Source organism: Ranitomeya imitator, chromosome 9, assembly GCF_032444005.1.
Source record: "Ranitomeya imitator isolate aRanImi1 chromosome 9, aRanImi1.pri, whole genome shotgun sequence".
Taxonomy (NCBI): Eukaryota; Metazoa; Chordata; class Amphibia; order Anura; family Dendrobatidae; genus Ranitomeya; species Ranitomeya imitator.
Window position 1 is genome coordinate 103,196,801 of NC_091290.1, and position 22,332 is coordinate 103,219,132.

The 22,332-nt window shown below is 44.4% G+C and overlaps 1 protein-coding gene across 1 annotated transcript in view; it reads right to left on the reverse strand.

The window, feature by feature from the left end:
- The window catches only part of SLC38A8 (solute carrier family 38 member 8), a 99,784-nt gene extending 78,968 nt beyond the window's left edge, over window positions 1-20,816 (reverse strand). The window contains exon 1 of the mRNA XM_069740428.1: window positions 20,619-20,816. Within this exon, the coding sequence (XP_069596529.1) occupies window positions 20,619-20,807 (189 nt within the window). The 5' untranslated portion in view covers window positions 20,808-20,816. The remainder of the gene's footprint in view (window positions 1-20,618) is intronic.
- Between the last annotated feature and the right edge of the window lie 1,516 nt (window positions 20,817-22,332).

The following is a 22,332-nucleotide window of genomic DNA, read 5'->3' on the forward strand; positions in this document are numbered from 1 at the left end:
GTTTTAGCAACAATTTTTTTATTTTCGCAAGGGTAAAAGGAGAAACTGGACCCCAAAAGTTATTGTACAATTTGTCCTGAGTACGCCGATACTTCATATGTGGGGGGGGGGAACCACTGTCTGGGCGCACGACAGGGCTCTGAAGGGAAGGAGCGCAATTTGACTTTTTCAATGAAAAATTGGCTGCAATCTTTAGCGGACACCATGTCGCATTTAGAGAGCCCCTGTGTGCCTAAACATTAGAGCTTCCCCACAAGTGACCCCATTTTGGAAACTAGACCCCCCAAAGAGCTTATTTAGATGCATAGTGAGCACTTTGAACCCCCAGGTGCTTCACAAATTGATCCGTAAAAATGAAAAGTACTTTTTTTTTTTTTCACAAAAAATTTATTTTAGCCTCAATTTTTTCATTTTCACATGGGCAACATGATAAAATGGATCCTAAAATGTGTTGGACAATTGTTCCTGAGTACACCGATACCTCATATGTGGTCACAAACCACTGTTTGTGCACATGGCAAGGCTCGGAAGGGAAGAGAAGAAGCGCCATTTGACTTTTGAATGAAAAAATTAGCTCCAATTGTTAGTGGACACCATGTCGCGTATGGAGAGGCCCTGTGTGCCTAAACATTGGAGCTCCCCCACATGTGACCCCATTTTGGAAACTAGACCCCCCAAGGAACTAATCTAGATGTGCGGTGACCACTTTAAACCCCCAAGTGCTTCATAGAAGTTTATAAAGCAGAGCCGTGAAAATAAAAATGAAATGCTAGGTGAAATCCCAAGAAACAATGAAAACCCTATATTAAGGGTCACCAATCAAACCCAAGAAGAGGTGCGAAACCGGCTAAATAAGATTAAAATAGATAAATCTCCGGGTCCGGATGGCATACACCCACGAGTACTAAGAGAACTAAGTAATGTAATAGATAAACCATTATTTCTTATTTTTAGGGACTCTATAGCGACAGGGTCTGTTCCGCAGGATTGGCGCATAGCAAATGTGGTGCCAATATTCAAAAAGGGCTCTAAAAGTGAACCTGGAAATTATAGGCCAGTAAGTCTAACCTCTATTGTTGGTAAAATATTTGAAGGGTTTCTGAGGGATGTTATTCTGGATTATCTCAATGACAATAACTGTGTAACTCCATATCAGCATGGGTTTATGAGAAATCGCTCCTGTCAAACCAATCTAATCAGTTTTTATGAAGAGGTAAGCTATAGGCTGGACCACGGTGAGTCATTGGACGTTGTATATCTCGATTTTTCCAAAGCGTTTGATACCGTGCCGCACAAGAGGTTGGTACACAAAATGAGAATGCTTGGTCTGGGGGAAAATGTGTGTAAATGGGTTAGTAACTGGCTTAGTGATAGAAAGCAGAGGGTGGTTATAAATGGTATAGTCTCTAACTGGGTCGCTGTGACCAGTGGGGTACCGCAGGGGTCAGTATTGGGACCTGTTCTCTTCAACATATTCATTAATGATCTGATAGAAGGTTTGCACAGTAAAATATCGATATTTGCTGATGATACAAAACTATGTAAAGCAGTTAATACAAGAGAAGATAGTATTCTGCTACAGATGGATCTGGATAAGTTGGAAACTTGGGCTGAAAGGTGGCAGATGAGGTTTAACAATGATAAATGTAAGGTTATACACATGGGAAGAAGGAATCAATGTCACCATTACACACTGAATGGGAAACCACTGGGTAAATCTGACAGGGAGAAGGACTTGGGGATCCTAGTTAATGATAAACTTACCTGGAGCAGCCAGTGCCAGGCAGCAGCTGCCAAGGCAAACAGGATCATGGGGTGCATTAAAAAAGGTCTGGATACACATGATGAGAGCATTATACTGCCTCTGTACAAATCCCTAGTTAGACCGCACATGGAGTACTGTGTCCAGTTTTGGGCACCGGTGCTCAGGAAGGATATAATGGAACTAGAGAGAGTACAAAGGAGGGCAACAAAATTAATAAATGGGATGGGAGAACTACAATACCCAGATAGATTAGCGAAATTAGGATTATTTAGTCTAGAAAAAAGACGACTGAGGAGCGATCTAATAACCATGTATAAGTATATAAGGGGACAATACAAATATCTCGCTGAGGATCTGTTTATACCAAGGAAGGTGATGGGCACAAGGGGGCATTCTTTGCGTCTGGAGGAGAGAAGGTTTTTCCACCAACATAGAAGAGGATTCTTTACTGTTAGGGCAGTGAGAATCTGGAATTGCTTGCCTGAGGAGGTGGTGATGGCGAACTCAGTCGAGGGGTTCAAGAGAGGCCTGGATGTCTTCCTGGAGCAGAACAATTTTGTATCATACAATTAGGTTCTGTAGAAGGACGTAGATCTGGGGATTTATTATGATGGAATATAGGCTGAACTGGATGGACAAATGTCTTTTTTCGGCCTTACTAACTATGCTACTATGTTACTATGTATTTTTCTTTCCTCAAAAATCATGTTTTAGCAAGCAATTTTTTATTTTCGCAAGGGTAACAGGAGAAATTGGACCTCAATAGTTGTTGCCCAGTTTGTCCTGAGTACGCTGGTACCCCATATGTGGGGGTAAACCACTGTTTGGGTGCACGTCGGGGCTTGGAAGGAAGGGAGCACCATTTGACTTTTTGAACGCAAGATTGGCTGGAATCAATGGTGGCGCTATGTTGCGTTTGGAGACCCCTGATGTGCCTAAACAGTGGAAACCCCTCAATTCTATCTCCAACACTAACCCCAACACCCCTAACCCTTATCCCAACTGTAGCCATAACCCTAATCACAACCCTAACCCCAACACACCCCTAACCACAACCCTAACCCCAACACACCCCTAACCCTATCCACAAGCCTAATCTTAACCCTAATTCCAACCCTAAATCTAATTCCAACCTTAACCCTAAGGCTCTGTGCCCACGTTGCAGATTCGTGAGATTTTTCTGCACGATTTTCGAAAAATCCACAGGTAAAAGGCACTGCGTTTTACCTGCGGATTTCCAGTGTTTTTTGTGCGGATTTCACCTGTGGATTCCTATTGAGGAACAGGTGTAAAACGCTGCGGAATCCACACAAAATTGACATGCTGCGGAAAATACAATGCAGCGTTTCCGCACGGTATTTTCCACACCATGGGCACAGCGGATTTGGTTTTCCATAGGTTTACATGGTACTGTAAACTTGATGGAAAACTGCTACGAATTCGCAGCGGCCAATCCGCTGCGGATCCCTGGCCAATCCGCTGCGGATCCGCGGCCAAATCCGCACCATGTGCAAATACCCTAAACCTAACCCTAACCCTAGTTCTAACACTAACCCTAGTTCTAACCCTAACCCTAGTGGAAAAAGAAAAAAAAAATATTTTCTTTATTTTATTATTGGCTCTACCTATGGGGATGATAAAGGGGGGGGGGGTCATTTACTATTTTTTTTATTTTGATCACTGTGATATAACCTATCACAGTGATCAAAATATAACTGGAACGAATCTGCCAGCCGGCAGATTCCGCGGGCGCACTGCGCATGAGCCCGCCATTTTAGAAGATGGCGGCACCCAGGGTGAAGACGGATGGAAATCGGGAGGCCCGGTAAGTATAAGGGGGGGGGGGGGGAGATCTGAGCATGGGGGGTGGATCGGAGGACAGGGGGTGGCATCGGAGCCAGGGGGGAATGGGCAGGAGGACAGGGGAGCAGACAGGACGGCAGAGGGGAGCGGACCACAGAACAGAGGACCGAGGAGGAGATCGGTGGCGGTGGAGGGGGGGTACACCAGTGTTTCCAGCCATGGCCGATGATATTGCAGCATCGGCCATGGCTGGATTGTAAAATTTCACCAATTTTTTAGGTGAAATATTACAAATTGCTCTGATTGGCAGTTTCACTTTCAACAGCCACTGAGAGCGATCGTAGCCATGGGGAATGAAGCCACCCCCCCTGGGCTAAAGTACCACTCCCCCTGTCCCTGCAGATTGGGTGAAATTGAAGTTAACCCTTTCACGCGATCTGCAGGGAAGCGATCTTTCCATGATGCCACATAGGCATCATGGGTCGGATTGGCACCGACTTTCATGACGCCTATGTGGCGTCATGGGTCGGGAAGGGGTAAATATATATATATATATACACACATATATATATATATATATATATATATATATATATATATATATATATACATATATACATATACATATATATACACACACACATACACACCTAGGGGTACACCCACTCAGGGCTGCCACTAGAAATTTTGGGGCCCCATACTGGCAAAATTTTCAGGGCCCCTTGAGACTCCGCCCAGTCTCCACCCCAGCCCCGCCTCCATGCTCCACCCCTCGAACTGTCTACAGTCCCACCACTCTTTCTTGGAAAATCTCCACTTCTCACCTATCACACTGACAGTTCCCATCACCAGATCACGCATATAGCCGGCAGCTGTTGTTTTGGCCAAAAGATTTTTTAAGCCACCAAAATGACAAGGTAGACACTTTTGGCCGGTCCCTACTGTACTGTAACCTATTAAATATTTGTTAAAATATGCAATACAATTTAGGTATATTTTTATTTATTTTTCAATTTTTAAAATGACCTATAATACCACATACAAGGAACAAATACCACAGCACTATGACCAGATGACATATTACCACCACAGTGATCAAATGATATCAAATACAAGGAACAAATACCACAACATCATGACCAGACCACATATTACCACCACTTAGTGACTGAATACTACAATTCTGATCAGTAATAAAAAAAAGCACCATACTATCACCATCAGTGCCATTATACACAGGAGATCTGTACTTAGTATGCAGTGTCTGTGTACAGGTAATACAGTGATCACCAGTGACATTATACACAGGAGCACTGTATATAGTGTATAGGTAATAAAGAGATCACTGGTGACATTATACACAGGACCACTGTATATAGTATACAGTATATAGTGTCAGTGTATAGGTAACACACTGACTCACCAGTGACGCCTCTAGGTGAAGTCCTTCATCTTTGTTTTTTATCTTTCATCCAGCACAGAACGCCATCACTTCATGCAGCCAGGACTCGTCTCTGCAGGAAATAACACCGTTATCTTGAGTTCCGCTTGTAGAATACATTGCTTAATTTTCCCAACTTCTACATTACACCACATGAAGAAGGCGACATAGTATCACTCTACACAGTAATATCTCTTAATTAGCCCCTATGGTAATAATATTCGCCAACCTAGCCCCCGGTGTGTCTCATTCCTGGTGTCAGCCATATGTTCTCCCATCCTGCCGTCATGAGTATCCTTTCTGCCCCATATGATCTCCCCATCCTGCCCCATCTGTCTCCATCGTATCCATCCTGCCCGTGTCTCCAGCTTTCTGCCCCAGTGTGTCCAGCTTTCTGCCCCAGTGTGTCCAGCTTTCTGCCCCAGTGTGTCCAGCTTTCTGCCCCAGTGTGTCCAGCTTTCTGCCCCAGTGTGTCCAGCTTTCTGCCCCAGTGTGTCCAGCTTTCTGCCCCAGTGTGTCCAGCTTTCTGCCCTGGGCCCCCCGGATCACCGCTCTCAATAAAAAATAAAAAAAAAAAAAAAAAAAAAAAAAGTTCTTCTCACCTGACCGCGCTCCTGCAGCGGGTGAAGCTCTCTCCACGCAACTAAAGTGCATACTCGCCTGTGACTAAATGACGTTAGACGCCGGCGACATGCACGCTGCGGCTGACGTCAGCTGCCAGCCTCAGATTGGCTGGCGGCTGTTAACTATTGACGTACGGGCGCAGGCCCGCACGTCAATAGCGTTAAACAGCTGCAGTGTCGCTAAGGGCCCGGTTTAGCCTGCGGCTGCCGGTAGGGGCCCGGTGAGCAGATGAGACTGGGCCCCATACGCCAGTCACGGCTGTAATGCCCTGATGGCGGCCCTGCACCCACTGCTTAGGAAAGGCTTATTTGGAGCCGAAACATTGCCCAGACATGTGGGTCTAATAAATCCTGCAGAGTTTTCGAAGGAGATGGAGTGCTGCCTGCTTTTTTTTGAAGTTTGTAGAATGCATAGAGCGACAGAATGCATAGAGCGACAGAATGCATAGAGCGACAGAATGCATAGAGCGACAGAATGCATAGAGCGACAGAATGCATAGAGCGACAGAATGCATAGAGCGACACAGTAGAATAGATAGAATTATTACATAGATAGAATAGATAGAAAGAATGAAAAGATAGATAGATACATAGATTGATTGTTAGAATAGATATAGTTAGATAGATAAATCGATAGATGGATAGATAGATCGAACAGATAGCTAGAATGAATAGATAGATAAAACCAAAAATGACAGAATGAATAGATAGAATAGATAGATACGCATGTGCACATACGTACTCTAATTCACTAACATATTGCGGACAACAGGGATAGATGGGGTGGAGAAATGAAGATGAAACGCTGCCCATTGGACTGGTAAAAACTCATTTAAATATCACACCAATTTGAGGTGACAGGTTCCCTTTAATTGGCCAGCAAACTCGCCTGACCTTAACCCCACAGAGAATTTTTGGGCTATTGTCAAGAGGAAAGTGAAATCAGACCCAACAATGCAGACGAGCTGAAGGTTGCCATCATAACACTTCAGCAGTGTAACAGACTGATCGCCTCCATGCCACACAGCATTGATGCAGTAATTGGTGCAAAAGGAGCCCAGACCAAATATTGAGTGCATTTACTGAACATACATTTCAGTAGGCCAATATTTCAGATTTTAAAGTAATTTTTCAAGCTGGTGTTATAAGTATTCTAATTTACTGAGATAATGACTTTTGGGTTTTCATTGGCTGTTAGCCATAATCATCAACTATCAGAAATAAACACTTGAAAAAAAAAATCACTCTGTTTGTAATGACTATATAATAGGAGCTTCACTTTTTGTAATGAAAAACTGAAATAAATTAACTTGTTGCAATATTTTAATTTCGTGTGAATCATCTGCATATAATCTGTGAGGAAAGCTGCACTAACAAGAGCAGTCATCTGCTATATAATTGTCTACGGTTAACGTCTGTCTGTCCTGGAAATCCAAGTCGCTGATTGGTTGCGGCAAAACAGCCACGACCAATCAGCGACAGGCACAGTCTGGAAGAAAATGGCCGCTCCTCACTCCCTGCAGTCACTGCCCAGCGCCCGCATACTCCCCACCGGTCACCGCTCACACAGGGTTAATGCAGGCGGTAACGGACCGCGTTATCCCGCAGGTAACGCACTCCGCTACCGCTGCTATTAACCGTGTGTGTCCCCAACCTTTTACTATTGATGCTGCGTATGCGGCATCAATAGTAAAAAATGTAATGTTAAAAATAATAAAAAAAACAAAAAACCTGCTATTCTCACCCTCCGTTGTCCGCTGAGCCGCTTGCGCCGGCTGCCATCTTCCGTCCCCGGTGATGCATTGCGAAATTACCCAGAAGTCTCGCGAGACCGCCAAGTCATATGGGTAATTTCGCAATGCATCCTGGGAACGGAAGATGGCGGCAGCCGCGCGCCTATAGCCGGAGCTCCGCTGGATCCCAGGAGGTGAGTATATAACCATTTTTTATTTTAATTATTTTTTTTAACAGGGATATGGTGCCCACACTGCTGTATACTACGTGGGCTGTGTTATATACCGCGTGGCTCTGTGCTGTATACTACATAGGCAGTGTGATACACTCCGTGGGCTGTGCAATATACTACGTGGACTGGGCAATATACTACGTGGACTGGGCAATATACTACGTGGACTGGGCAATATACTACGTGGACTGGGCAATATACTACGTGGACTGGGCAATATACTATGTGGTTCTGTGCTGTATACTACGTGGCTGGGCAATATACTATGTAGACATGCATATTCTAGAATACCCGATGCGTTAGAATCAGGCCACCATCTAGTACCTATTTAACAGCAAGTGCCAGAAATCACAGCACATCTGTTACTATAAAAATAAAGTGGTCAACCACTTTAACCCCCACCCGAGACATCCATACATCACTGTGACCTGGGTCTTATTGACCTGTGCTGTCTTGTCTTGGCGATCGCTCGCGCACAGAGGAGGGTGTGCGCTGATTCTGATATCCTGCAATAAGTGCCAGGAGTGGTCCTGCACCGCTCCTTGCAATTTAACACCCTGAGGCTATGTGCACATGTTCAGGATTTCTTGCAGAAATTTCCTGAGAAAAAGCTGAAATTTTCTGCAAGAAATCTGCATGCGCTTTTTGCGCGTTTTTTTGCAGATTTTTCCAGACATTTCCCAGTGCATTATATAGTGGGAAATCCGCAAAATTAATGAACACGATGCGTTTTTTTCACGAAAAAAAAAAACACCTCATGTGCACAAAAATTGCAGAATTCATTCTAAATGATGGGATGCATAATGAATGCTGTTTTTTTGTGGTTTTATAGCGAAAAACCGTGAAAAATCAGCAACGTGTGCACACAGCCTGAATGCTGCGATCGAACCCAATCATAGTATTTCAGAAGCAGGCAGAGTGAATACAGTCCCTCTGCCTTTGGATCGGAGACCCCCTGATGTCATTGTGGGGTCTCGATCGTTGCCATTCGGCTCACCAGAGCTAGTAAAATTGCTTGATCATGCTCAGAGCATGATCAGCAACTTGGTCTGTCTGTGCAGCCCTGACAGTTTGCATAGCATAGAGATGCAGCATCATCCCTATACAAGCAAAATAATAATAATTATTATTAATAATAGTATCTCACCATACAGATGACACACAGATGCTTTGAGTAAAAAAAAAAAAACGCATCCTGGCGTTGCACACAGATGACATACGGATCACCATACGGAGAACATTTGTGCGATTCTCAGCAGACAAAAATTGGACAGATTTTTTATATGTTATGTGTGACTCCAGCCTTAAAGTTTTAAAATTGCTAAATTTCTAAAATTTTCTCCATATTCCCTCCCCCCCCCACAAACAAATGCAAGTTATATCAAAGAACTTTTACCATCATGAAGTAAAATATGTCATGAAAAAAAAAAAAAAAAAACAACAAAGTTTCAGAATCTGTGGGATACGTTGAAACGACCCAGAGTTATTGCCTCAAAGTGACAGTGGTCAGAATTGTAAAAATTGGCCTGGTCAATAATGTGCAAACCACCTTGGGGTGGGGTAAAGGGGTTAATGAATGAAATATGTGCAACATTCTCAAAAGAACAGTTCTTCCCTTGAAGAGAGAAACCTCCCCTGCAGTAATAAACTTTATTCCTTTGATTTAAAAGGTTGTTTTCAACAGCTTTTCGCAGGAGTACTTCCTGATTGACAATTCTGACCAGGAACATGGAAATCACGGTGAACATAGCTGTGAAGAGCTTGCCACTTAAAGACTATTAGACCAATGCAGTCCACGACTAAGGGATGCAGACTTTTTCCAGCACGGAGCACCGGTTACGTCAATATTATTGTTGTGTTGTATAAGGCCATGTTCACATGTTGCGTCCTGTCCCTGCGGGTTTCCCCGCAGCGGATTTGATAAATCTGCAGGGCAAACCCGCTGCGGTTATCCCTGCAGATTTATTGCGGTTTGTCCTGCGGGTTCCGCTGCGGGATTTTACTCCTACTATTGATGCTGCATATTCAGCAATATGCAGCATCAATAGTAAAGTTAAAAACAATAAAATAATGATATACGAGGGGTGATCCAAAAGTAATGATAATCGGTTATTTCTATTGCACACAGAAATTAACCCCTTTACCCCCAAGGGTGGTTTGCACGTTAATGACCGGGCCAATTTTTACAATTCTGACCACTGTGCCTTTATGAGGTTATAACTCTTGAACGCTTCAACGGATCCCAGTGATTCTAACACTGTTTTCTCGTGACATATTGTACTTCATGACAATGGTAAAAATTCTTTGATAGTACCTGCGTTTATTTGTGAAAAAAACGGAAATTTGGCGAAAATTATGAAAATTTCGCAATTTTCCAACTTTGAATTTTTATGCAATTAAATCACAGAGATATGTCACACAAAATACTTAATAAGTAACATTTACCACATGTCTACTTTACATCAGCACAATTTTGGAACCAAAATTTTTTTTTGTTAGGGAGTTATAAGGGTTAAAAGTTGACCAGCAATTTCTCATTTCTACAACACCATTTTATTTTAGGGACCACATCTCATTTGAAGTCATTTTGAGGGGTCTATATGATAGAAAATACCCAAGTGTGACACCATTCTAAAAACTACACCCCTCAAGGTGCTCAAAACCATATTGAAGAAGTTTATTAACCCTTCTGGTGCTTCACAGGATTTTTTTGAATGTTTAAATAAAAATGAACATTTAACTTTTTTTCACAAAAAATTTAATTCAGCTCCAATTTGTTTTATTTTTACCAAGGGTAACAGGAGAAAACGGCCCCCAAACATTGTTGTACAATTTGTCCTGAGTATGCCAATACCCCACATGTGGGGGTAAACCACTGTTTGGGCACATGGCAGAGCTCGGAAGCGAAGGAGCGCCATTTGAGTTTTCAATGCAAAATTGACTGGAATTGAGATGGGACGCCATGTGTCGTTTGGAGAGCCCCTGATGTGCCTAAACATTGAAACCCCCCACAAGTGACACCATTTTGGAAAGTAGACCCCCTAAGGAACTTATCTAGAGGTATGGTGAGCACTTTGACCCACCAAGTGCTTCACAGAAGTTTATAATGTAGAACCGTAAAAATAAAAAATCATATTTTTTCACAAAAATTATCTTTTCGCCCTCAATTTTTTATTTTCCCAAGGGTAAGAGAAGAAATTGGACCCCAAAAGTTGTTGTACAATTTGTCCTGAGTACGCTGATAGCCCATATGTGGGGGTAAACCACTGTTTGGGCGGATGGGAGAGCTCGGAAGGGAAGGAGCGCCGTTTGACTTTTCAATGCAAAATTGACAGGAATTGAGATAGAACACCATGTTGCGTTTGAAGAGCCACTGATGTGCCTAAACATTGAAACCCCCCACAAGTGACACCATTTTGGAAAGTAGACCCCCTAAGGAACTTATCTAGAGGTGTGGTGAGCACTTTGACCCACCAAGTACTTCACAGAAGTTTATAATGCAGAGCCGTAAAAATAAAACAAAATTTTTTTCCCACAAAAATTATTTTTTTAGCCCCCAGTTTTGTATTTTCCCGAGGGCAACAGGAGAAATTGGACCCCAAAATTTGTTGCCAATTTGTCCTGAGTGCGATGATACACCATATGTGGGGGGAACCACTGTTTGGGCACATGGGAGGGCTCGGAAGGGAAGGAGTGCCATTTGAATGCAGACTAAAGGTACCTTCACACATAACGATATTGTTAACTATATCGTTGCCATTTGTGACGTAGCAACGATATCGTTAATGAAATCGTTATGTGTGACAGCGACCAACGATCAGGCCTCTGCTGGGAGATCGTTGGTCGCTGAATAAAGTCCAGAACTTTATTTCGTCGCTGGACTCCCTGGAGACATCGCTGGATCGGCGTGTGTGACACCGATCCAGCGATGTCTTCACTGGTAACCAGGGTAAACATCGGGTAACTAAGCGCAGGGCCGCGCTTAGTAACCCGATGTTTACCCTGGTTACCATGCTAAAAGTAAAAAAAAACAAACACTAGTTACTTACCTACCGCTGTCTGTCCTCCAGCGCTGCGCTCTGCACTCCTCCTGTACTGTCTGTGAGCGTCGGTCAGCCGGAAAGCAGAGCGGTGACGTCACCGCTCTGCTTTCCGGCAACTGTGCTCACACAGACAGTACAGGAGGAGTGCAGAGCACAGCGCTGGAGGACAGACGGCTGTAGGTAAGTATGTACTGTTTGTTTTTTTTTACTTTTAGGATGGTAACCAGGGTAAACATCGGGTTACTAAGCGCGGCCCTGCGCTTAGTTACCCGATGTTTACCCTGGTTACCGGCATCGTTGGTCGCTGGAGAGCGGTCTGTGTGACAGCTCTCAAGCGACCAAACAGCGACGCTGCAGCGATTCGGATCGTTGTCGGTATCGCTGCAGCGTCGCTAAATGTGAAGGGGCCTTTAGATGGAATGGTCTGCAGGTGTCACATTGCGTTTGCAGAGCCCCTAATGTAGAAACCCCCCACAAGTGACACCATTTTGGAAAGTAGACCCCCTTAGGAACTTATCTAGATGTGTGCTGAGCGCTTTGACCCACCAAGGGCTTCACAGAAGTTTATAATGGAGAGCCGTAAAAATAAAACAAAAAATTTTTCCCACAAAAATTATTTTTTAGCCCCCAGTTTTGAATTTTCCCAAGGGTAACAGGAGAAATTCGACCCCACAATTTGTTGTCCAATTTGTCCTGAGTGCGCTGATACCCCATATGTGGGGGGGAACCACTGTTTGGGCGCATGGGAGGGCTCGGAAGGGAAGGAGCTCCATTTGGAATGAGGACTTAGATGGAATGGTCTGCAGGTGTCACATTGCATTTGCAGAGCCCCTAATGTAACTAAACAGTAGAAACCTCCCACAAATGACACCATTTTGGAAACTAGACCCCCTAAGGAACTCATTTAGATGTGTTGTGATAGCTTTGAACCCCCAAGTGTTTCACTACAGTTTGTAACGCAGAGCCGTGAAAATAAAAAATCTTTTTTTCCCACAAAAAATATTTTTTAGCCCCCAGTTCTGTATTTTCCCAAGGGTAACAGGAGAAATTGGACCCCAAAAGTTGTTGTTCTATTTGTCCCGAGTACGCTGATACCCCATATGTTGGGGTAAACCCCTGTTTGGGCACACGGGAGAGCTCGGAAGGGAAGGAGAACTGTTTTACTTTTTCAACGCAGAATTGGCTGGAATTGAGATCGGACGCCATGTCGCGTTTGGAGAGCCCCTGATGTGCCTAAACAGCGGAAACCCCACAATTATAACTGAAACCCTAATCCAAACATGCCCCTAACCCTAATCCCAACAGTAACCCTAACCACACCTCTAACCCTGACACACCCCTAACCCTAATCCCAACCCTATTCCCAACTGTAAATGTAATCTAAACCCTAACTAACTTTAGCCCCAACCCGAACCCTAACTTTAGCCCCAACCCAAACTGTAGCCCTAACCCTAGCCCTAGCCCTAGCCCTAACCCTAATGGGAAAATGGAAATAAATACATTTTTTAAATTTTTCCCTAACTAAAGGGGTGATGAAGGGGGGTTTGATTTACTTTTATAGTGGGTTTTTTAGCGGATTTTTATGATTGGCAGCCGTCACACACTGAAAGACGCTTTTTATTGCAAAAAATATTTTTTGCGTTACCACATTTTGAGAGCTATAATTTTTCCATATTTTGGTCCACAGAGTCATGTGAGGTCTTGTTTTTTGCGAGACGAGTTGACGTTTTTATTGGTAACATTTTCGGGCACGTGCCGTTTTTTGATCGCTTTTTATTCCGATTTTTGTGAGGCAGAATGACCAAAAACCAGCTATTCATGAATTTCTTTTGGGGGAGGCGTTTATACCGTTCCGCGTTTGGTAAAATTGATAAAGCAGTTTTATTCTTCGGGTCAGTACGATTACAGCGGCACCTCATTTATATCATTTTTTTATGTTTTGGCGCTTTTATACGATAAAAACTTTTATAGAAAAAATAATTATTTTTGCATCGCTTTATTCTCAGGACTATAACTTTTTTATTTTTTTGCTGATGATGCTGTATGGCGGCTCGTTTTTTGCGGGACAAGATGACGTTTTCAGCGGTACCATGGATATTTATATCTGTCTTTTTGATCGCGTGTTATTCCACTTTTTGTTCGGCGATATGATAAAGCGTTGTTTTTTGCCTAGTTTTTTTTTTTTTTTCTTACGGTGTTTACTGAAGGGGTTAACTAGTGGGCCAGTTTTATAGGTCGGGCCGTTACGGACGCGGCGATACTAAATATGTGCACTTTTATTGTTTTTTTTTTTTATTTAGATAAAGAAATGTATTTATGGGAATATTATATTTTTTTTTTCCATTATTTTGGAATTTTTTTATTTTTATTTTTTACACATTTGAAAATTTTTTTTTTTACTTTTTTACTTTGTCCCAGGGGGGACATCACAGATCGGTGATCTGACAGTTTGCACAGCACTCTGTCAGATCACCGATCTGAGAGCAGTGCAGGCTGCTTCACAGTGCCTGCTCTGAGCAGGCTCTGTGAAGCCACCTCCCTCCCTGCAGGACCGGGATCCGCGGCCATCTTGGATCCGGGTCTGGAACAGGCAGGGAGGGAGGTAAGACCCTCGCAGCAACGCGATCACATCGCGTTGCTGCGGGGGGCTCAGGGAAGCCCGCAGGGAGCCCCCTCCCTGCGCGATGCTTCCCTGCACCGCCGGCACATCGCGATCATCTTTGATCGCGGTGTGCCAGGGGTTAATGTGCCGGGGGCGGTCCGTGACTGCTCCTGGCACATAGTGCCGGATGTCAGCTGCGATAGGCAGCTGACACCCGGCCGCGATCTGCGGAGCTCCCCCCGTGAGCGCCGCCGATCGCGCTGGACGTACTATCCCGTCCATGGTCATAGGGGCCCACCCCACATGGACGGGATAGTACGTCCGATGTCAGAAAGGGGTTAAAATAAAATGTTTTCTTCTCTCTTAGGTACCCACTAGTCCAGGAAAAAAAATAACTTAAATAGACCACGATTCCCAGGAGCTACATTCATTTGAATATGAACTGCCGAGGAGTGAACATCAAAATGGAAAAAAACGAGCTCAGAGCTGTCATCAAATACCTCTGCTTGAAAAAAATGACTACCAAAGACATACACAGCGACTTGGTGGAAACATTGGGGGACTTCTCCTCCATATTCCACATTTGCACGATGGGCCAAGGAATTTACGCTGGGAAGAACATCGACGGAAGATGAACATCGCGAAGGACGCCCATCCACGTCCCTCAATGAAGAAAACGTGAAAAAAGTTGAAGAAGTTGTATTGGCAGATTGAAGAGTGACTATCAGGCATGTAGCTGAGGTCCCAGGGATCTCATATGGCAGTATTCAAAGAATCCTTGCAAAAGAATTGCATATGAGAAAGGTCTCCGCGTGTTGGGTGCCAAAAATGTTAACCGATGAGCAAAAGAAGAAGCGAGTTGACATTTCAATAGCAAATCTCGAAAAGTTCCAAGCAGACAAGGAAAATTTTTTGTCACGTTTTTTGACCATGGACGAGACTTGGATCCACCACTTTGATCCCGAAACTAAACAACAATCGATGACATAGAAACGAGCCGACACCGAAGAAATTCAAAGTGTCAAGCTCAGCAGGGAAGGTTATGGCGTCCGTTTTTTGGGACACTGAAGGAATTATTATGGTGGACTATTTGGAGAAGGGAGCCACTATTACAGGCTCCTACTACGCAGAACAAATAAGAAGATTGTGGGAGGCTATCAAGGAGAAAAGGCGCGGCAAACTGCGGGCTGGAGTGCTGTTTCACCAAGATAACGCGCCGGCTCACAAAGCTGCTGTTGCCATGGCTACCATTCAAGAAGCGGGCTTTGAACTGGTGGAACACCCCCCCTATTGGCCAGATCTAGCCCCCAGTGACTTCTTTCTCTTTCTTCGGCTCAATTAACACCTCCGGGGCGAGAAATTTGACGACAATAGAGACGTGATAACCGCTGTTGGGGATTATTTTGAGGGTCAAGATCAAGAATTGTTTTCGAAGGGAATTCTAAGTTTAGAAAAGAGATAGACTCAATGTATAGACTTGTTAGGAGACTGCGTAGAAAAAAAAAAAATTTGACTATATTCATTGTGTTTAGTATTGATTATCATTACTTTTGGATCGCCCCTCGTACTCACCCTCTGACGTCCCGATCTCCTCGGCGCTGCAGGCGGCGGTCTGGTTCCAAAGATGCTGTGCGAGAAGGACCTTCGTGACGTCACGGTCATGTGACCGCGACGTCACCGCAGGCCCTGCTCGCACAGCAACCCAGACCGGACGGCCGCGTACAGCGCTGAGACTTCAGAGGCGAGTATAACATTATTTTTTATTTTAATTCTTTTTTTACACAAATATGGTTCCCGGGGCCTGGAGGAGAGTCTCCTCTCCTCCACCCCGGGTATAACCCGCACATTATCCGCTTACTTCCCGCATGGTGGGCACAGCCCCATGTGGGAAGTAAGCGGATCAATGCATTTCTATGGGTGCAGAATCGCTGCGATTCTGCACAAAGAAGTGACATGCTGCGGGTTATAAACCGCTGCGTTTCTGCGCGGTTTTTCCCGCAGCATGTGCACAGCGGTTTGCGGTTTCCATAGGGTTTACATGTCACTGTAAACGCTATGGAAACTGCTGCAGACCCGCAGCTGCAAAATCGCCGCGGTTCCGCGGTAAAAAACGCAACGTGTGCACATAGCCTTAGAGATTTGCTTGCTTGTCAGTTCAGCCTCTGAAATCAAGGTTTCCATCCATTCAGTGACAGCAAGCAGAGGAAGACATGCTGGATGGATCTTAAGTATATCTGAGGGTATGTGCATACGTCAGGATTTCTTGCAGAAATTTTCCTGACAAAAAACGGACATTTCTGTCAGAAATCCGCATGCGTTTTTACCGCATTTTTGACGCGTTTTTTCCCAAATGCATAGAATTGCGGGAAAAATGCAGAAAATCCGCAAAAATAATGAACATGCTCATTTTTTTACCGCGGTGTGTTTTTTTCGCGGAAAAAAAAGCATCCATGTGCACAAAACATGCAGAATGCATTCTAAATGATAGAATGCATAATGTATGCGTTTTAATAAGTTTTTAATAGCGTTTTTAGCGTGAAAAAAAACGCGAAAACCTGAACGTATGCACATGGCCTAAAGGCCAGACAGGAAATTGCTAAAGGTAAATGTAAAGCGATCATTCCATTAATATCATCAGTATCTCAGGGGTATCGAGTCATTGTTCTCCCAGCCACTAGGCAGATTGTGTGGTTGGGGATTGTAGACCCAGGGGAGCCGTTACCACAGAGGGGTCTCACATGCAGTCCCAGCCTGAGTGAGACCCCCCCCATCAATACAGTTAGCTTTGGAAGGGGTGAGTTTCCTGAGTTCTGGGCTTAATTCTGGTGGGCAGCTTGGGGTATTGAGGAGACTCACAAGAAAATTGGGTCCTTGTTGGCTGGAGGGGTATTCACGAGCTACGATAGTGACATCCATCTTCTGGGAGGATCATAGGCCTTGAATGCACCCTATACTGGTGGGAGATACCAAAAGCTGTGGGCCAGCCAAAAGTCGGGAGACCGTAGGGATCACCTAGTATGGGGCAGAGGAACTACAGATCTCAGGATGGGAACTTGTGGACTGACGACATTGTATTTTGGCCATCCACCTGGATTTTCTGTATAACCATGGATGGAAGAAATAAAGCTAGCTGCATCCTTAACCTGCCTAGCCGATATCTACAACTCACAAGCTCAGATATTCACAATAGCAAAGGTCCTTCCAACAAACAAAAAAAAATATTCTGTGGAGTAGGCAGGGTCATGGCGGAATCACAGAAGGGCATGCCTCTTAACTTTTAAAAAAAGGCAGGGAGAGGGGCATGTATTGCGATACTTGCATATCAATTGTGCCCTTTGTGTTCTTAGCTACTAGGAAACACTTCATGACACCGTAAAATGCCAACAAAAATTCTCCCCACATGCTGTATGATGCCCTCAGTGCCCCACAACGAGATTCCCCTTCAGTGCCCCTTTCACAGTAGGATATCCACACACTGCCCCCACAGTGATCTCATCTACAGATGATGTTCCCAGAGTCCCCCCCTCACAGCTGTGCTGAGACTCAGACTGAATGGTGGCACAGGTGTAAGGAGAAGAACCGGATCAGGAGTACCTTTTCTGTGATGGATCCAGAGCTGATGTTGCATGGGAGAAAGCTTAAGGCCCTGGACCGACCTTTGCACTCAGTGATTGTGGGCATGGCTAAGCTAAAAAAGCCGCAGCACACCGGAAATCAATCAGACTTGGTGGGAGCGTACAGTGCGCAGGTAGTCAGTGTCAGCGCTCCGACCTTTGAGCACCATGCCGGGGCAGTCCTAAGCCTGAAGGGCCTCAGATCCATGACTGGAGACTAAACAGATGTACCTTGGGACCGCTGACACCGCCGTCAGGACATAGGCGTGCGCACATACCGGCAGGGAAGCCAGGTGACCCGCTGTGAACTGTATCCTGATCAGCCTGCATTTAACCAGCCAAGGAGCCCTAGCCTCTGCTGGGGCTAAAGTCTTAGCTCCTGCCTGCACTTTGGCTTCCAGACCCAGGACCCCCCATCGGGACCACAAGGAATCACTGCCGCCAAGATTCAGGATGCCATCTTCTCCTGGACTAGATTGGACCCCCATACGTGCCACGACCTTGGCACCACAATCTGCATCCAGGAATTCCACTCCTGATGTTGTCGGACTGATAAGTCTATTACCTCTGAACTCTTTACCTTGTTTACCTGTGCCTGTTTTTCCCCAAGTTACAAATCCCTGCCTCCTCTTCTCCCTGCGTGGAGTATCCACTGTTCAATTAAACCCCATGTTAACCTTTGCTCTGCCTCTGGTCCCTAACTGCATCTTGCAACCTGCTCACACAGGGAACAAACATTATTGCACTGGGCAGCATAGCAGTTTGTGTGGTCTGCCGCTATTCGCTGTAGACCCAGTCTCTATGCTAGCCAAGGCAGCTTTAACATTGCCGCATCAGAGGAGCAGCAATCAAGATGGCTGAATCACGTGAAACTGTAAGGGTACCCGGTAAGCTAGGCAACGAGCAGTAAATACTACAATTCCCTCTGTTCTTGAGAACGCTTAAAACAGGAATGATAGGATCCTGATTCCATTTGTCTGTTCGGTTTGTGTCAAACAGACATGTGAACAAAGTTTTAGCTGTGTTTTTGAACAACAACTGCTTCAAATATATGATAAAAATTTTATATGAACATAGTGTACTTGCAATGTTGGTGGGTGCGGACCACAGGCTGGGCTTACTCCGGAGGGTTGTGACAAGCCATCTACTGGGTCTTCACCAGAGGTGTCAAACTGCATTCCTCGAGGGCCGCAAACAGGTCATGTTTTCAGGATTTCCTTGTATTGCACAAGGTGCTGGAATCATTCTGTGCAGGTGATTAAATCATCACCTGTGCAATGCAAGGAAATCCTGAAAACATGACCCGTTTGCGGCCCTCGAGGAATGCAGTTTGACACCTCTGGTCTTCACTATACCCTATGCTAGTGAAGATAGAGTGGGCCACCGGGAGATACCGTGTACTACTCCAAGACCGTGCATGGGACTGTAGCAGCTGAGCAGATGGTCAGAGACTCAGGTACAGATGGGTGAGCCAGAAGAGGAGTCAGATGGTTCAAGGTCAGGGCAGGCAGCACAAGTTCAGAATTCATAGACGAGGTCAGGAGTGGAGAGATCAAGGATAAACAAGAGGGTCAACCAAGTCAATAACAGGTGAGACAAAACTGGAATATTCCAGTACAGGACTGTAGAGACTGAGCTACTAGGAAACTAAGTTTAGGTGAGGAATGGAGGGTGGAGTCGCCCAATATATCACCCTCTGGCAGGTGACAGGCCGGGGAAGCAGACAGCTGCAGAACAGAATGGATGCAAATGCCTGCAGAGTTCAGCTGTACCCCCATATAGCAACAACAACAGAGCTGAGAGAGAAGCAAAAGGCAGCTCAGAGCGACGGCCAGGTACTGGGTGGTGCAGAGCGAAACACGCATTGAGTGGAGCTGCACTTAGGAGGTGACCAAGTGGCCAACGTAACAGTAATAAGCAATCCACTACTGGAGAATTATAGAAATGATGTTAAACCTCACTGCAGATCATGGCCATAAAAGGATAATATGGATTGATATGATTGGGTCTTGAGTATACCTTAAAGAGTAATCGTCTTAGATTATATGTGTAACATCTTACCAGAGAAATCTGTTTCTCTTCCTAGACTGATCTTTCATTCTTAATTTACAGGTAATATTTGTCTTCAGAGAGTACAAAATGTTACATTACGGAGATAGCAGTTGGTGCTCATGAAGTTCTATGGAGAACTGAATCTGACATTTGAGGAGAACTTCCAGCAAAATGTCATCATCTAGCTCCTTCATAGAATGTTAAACACCAAACTATCATCTTTTATCTCAGTAATGAGAAACTGGTCTTCCCAGATGTTACCTACGAATGGAGAATGAAAGATAAGTCCAGGAGGAGAAAAGCGGATTTCTCCGATAATATATTAAAGTTAATATTGTCATACACACTATTGAGTTTTAAAATAAAAAACTATTTTTGTCCAAACTTAGAAACACTTTGCTACTTAAAAAAAAACAAAAAACAAAAACACCATTTTTTGAAGAAAGGCTGCCACTTTTTGTATAATCTATAGTCGCTTACCTATTGGGCATGACTAGAATATCGCCAAAACACAAGTACAATAAATACCTACACAATGAAACAAACATCCAGAAATCAAATGCATAATAATGAGCATTGCATTAATTATAGGAACGAACCATGCCCAATTGTTACAACCCCTGCACCCCAAAAGTATGAAAAAAATCCAATCCAATGAAGAGGGCACTGATGGGTAAAAGTTTGTGTGAATTGAGAGACGGTCACTTACCAGTTCCACTGTGACAGCAATTTGCATCCCACCTGCTCGGTTGAATGCCCATGGAAAATTAAGGAGTCCAGCTCCCAGCGCAGACTTTAACATGATAAATATGGCTCCAATGGAGGATAAACTGGGGGTCCCACATTCTGCACCTGGCTTGGCCAGCAAGCTGATGCTCTCTCTAGCTAGTTCCTCCATTCTCAAGGACTCTTTTCAAGAAACCGACACGACCATGAGTTGGAGCTTATAACTTCCACCAGGAGGACCTCCCATAATTCCAATTTAGCTGGACCCTTTTTTTGTTTTAATTTAACCTCTGAGATGTCAGAAGGAACCATGAGACAAGCTCCAACTACTCAGAGACCCAAGAGTGGGGCACAGTCCATCCTATCAATCACCACCACAGCCTGGCAGGATTGTGTCTAATCCACATTACAGAAGTGCTGCAAATTTAATTAGCAAGATTCCAGAATTAGGAAAATGATCTCACAGGGACGTGTGAGATACTGACAGGCAGTGTGTGATGAGATGGTGGACGCTCTGCAAACAGACATATTAGATCTCAGCAGAGTGGGACATAGCGTAGTACGGAGACAATTCCATCTAAAGGTTAAACATAAGATTAAATGCTGTAAAAATGTCATTGTTCAATGTAATAAGACAAATATCCTCCTGGAAAGTTAAAAATGCAATGTGATGTGTAATATCATTCCTCATTTAGAGGCATATTTGATACCAGGCAGTTTGGGCTAAATTGAAATCTGCTTAAAAGACCCCATATTTGTCATAATTGTGCACCAGCGATGATCCCTCTAAGTCTAGTCAGGTTACCAGGCATTGTTCCTTCAAAGGCTACGTTCACATTTGCGTTGTTGGGCGCAGCGTCGTCGACGCAACCAACAACGCAAAACACAACGCTGCGTTTTTTGACGCATGCGTTGCCATAAACTAGTAATGTTCTTGAATTTTGGCGCAGGGAAAACGCTACAAGTAGCGTCTTCCACGCCCTGTCTGGTGCGTCAAATTGAGGCATGCGTCGTAAAACGCAATACAACGCATACCGGCGCATGTCCATGCGCCCCCCCATGTAAAAGATAGGGGCGCATGATGCACGCGTCGGCGACGCTGCGCCCAACAACGCAAATGTGAACGTAGCCAAAGATTGACAATGTCTGACTGAGGCTTTAAGTATTATATGTGACCTTTGGCTCATTCACAATTGTAATCCTTGTGTCTGAAGGCTTTGGATATTAGGAAGCACTTGTAGGGAGACCACGGTTTATGGTAACTTACACTACAAAGGATCCTGAGAGCATGTCCTATTGTATGGGAAAGAATTGGGATGGGGTCAACCGGCCACCAGCAGGTCTCCAATCTGTGTGATTAGATTGCAATGTGTTAGTGCAACATAATCAGGATGTGGATTCCACTTTATGGAATTTGTGATTCTTTGTGACACATATTAAAGAAAAGATTGAGAAAACAGGACTTTGATTATATACTAAGAAGTGGCATCTCCAGGGTGGATGAAGGAATGCATAGCTGGCATCCTAAAATGGGTATAAGATAGCAAAGCATGGGTCACTACTAGCATAAAGGCATTCTGCCCTGAAAATCCAAGAAAAATGTCCCAATAACTAGCATAAAATATAGGGGAACTGAAATTGGAGATATGGCCTGTGTTGAGCAGATTTGCCGATCAAATTCGCTCATTTAAGTCAAA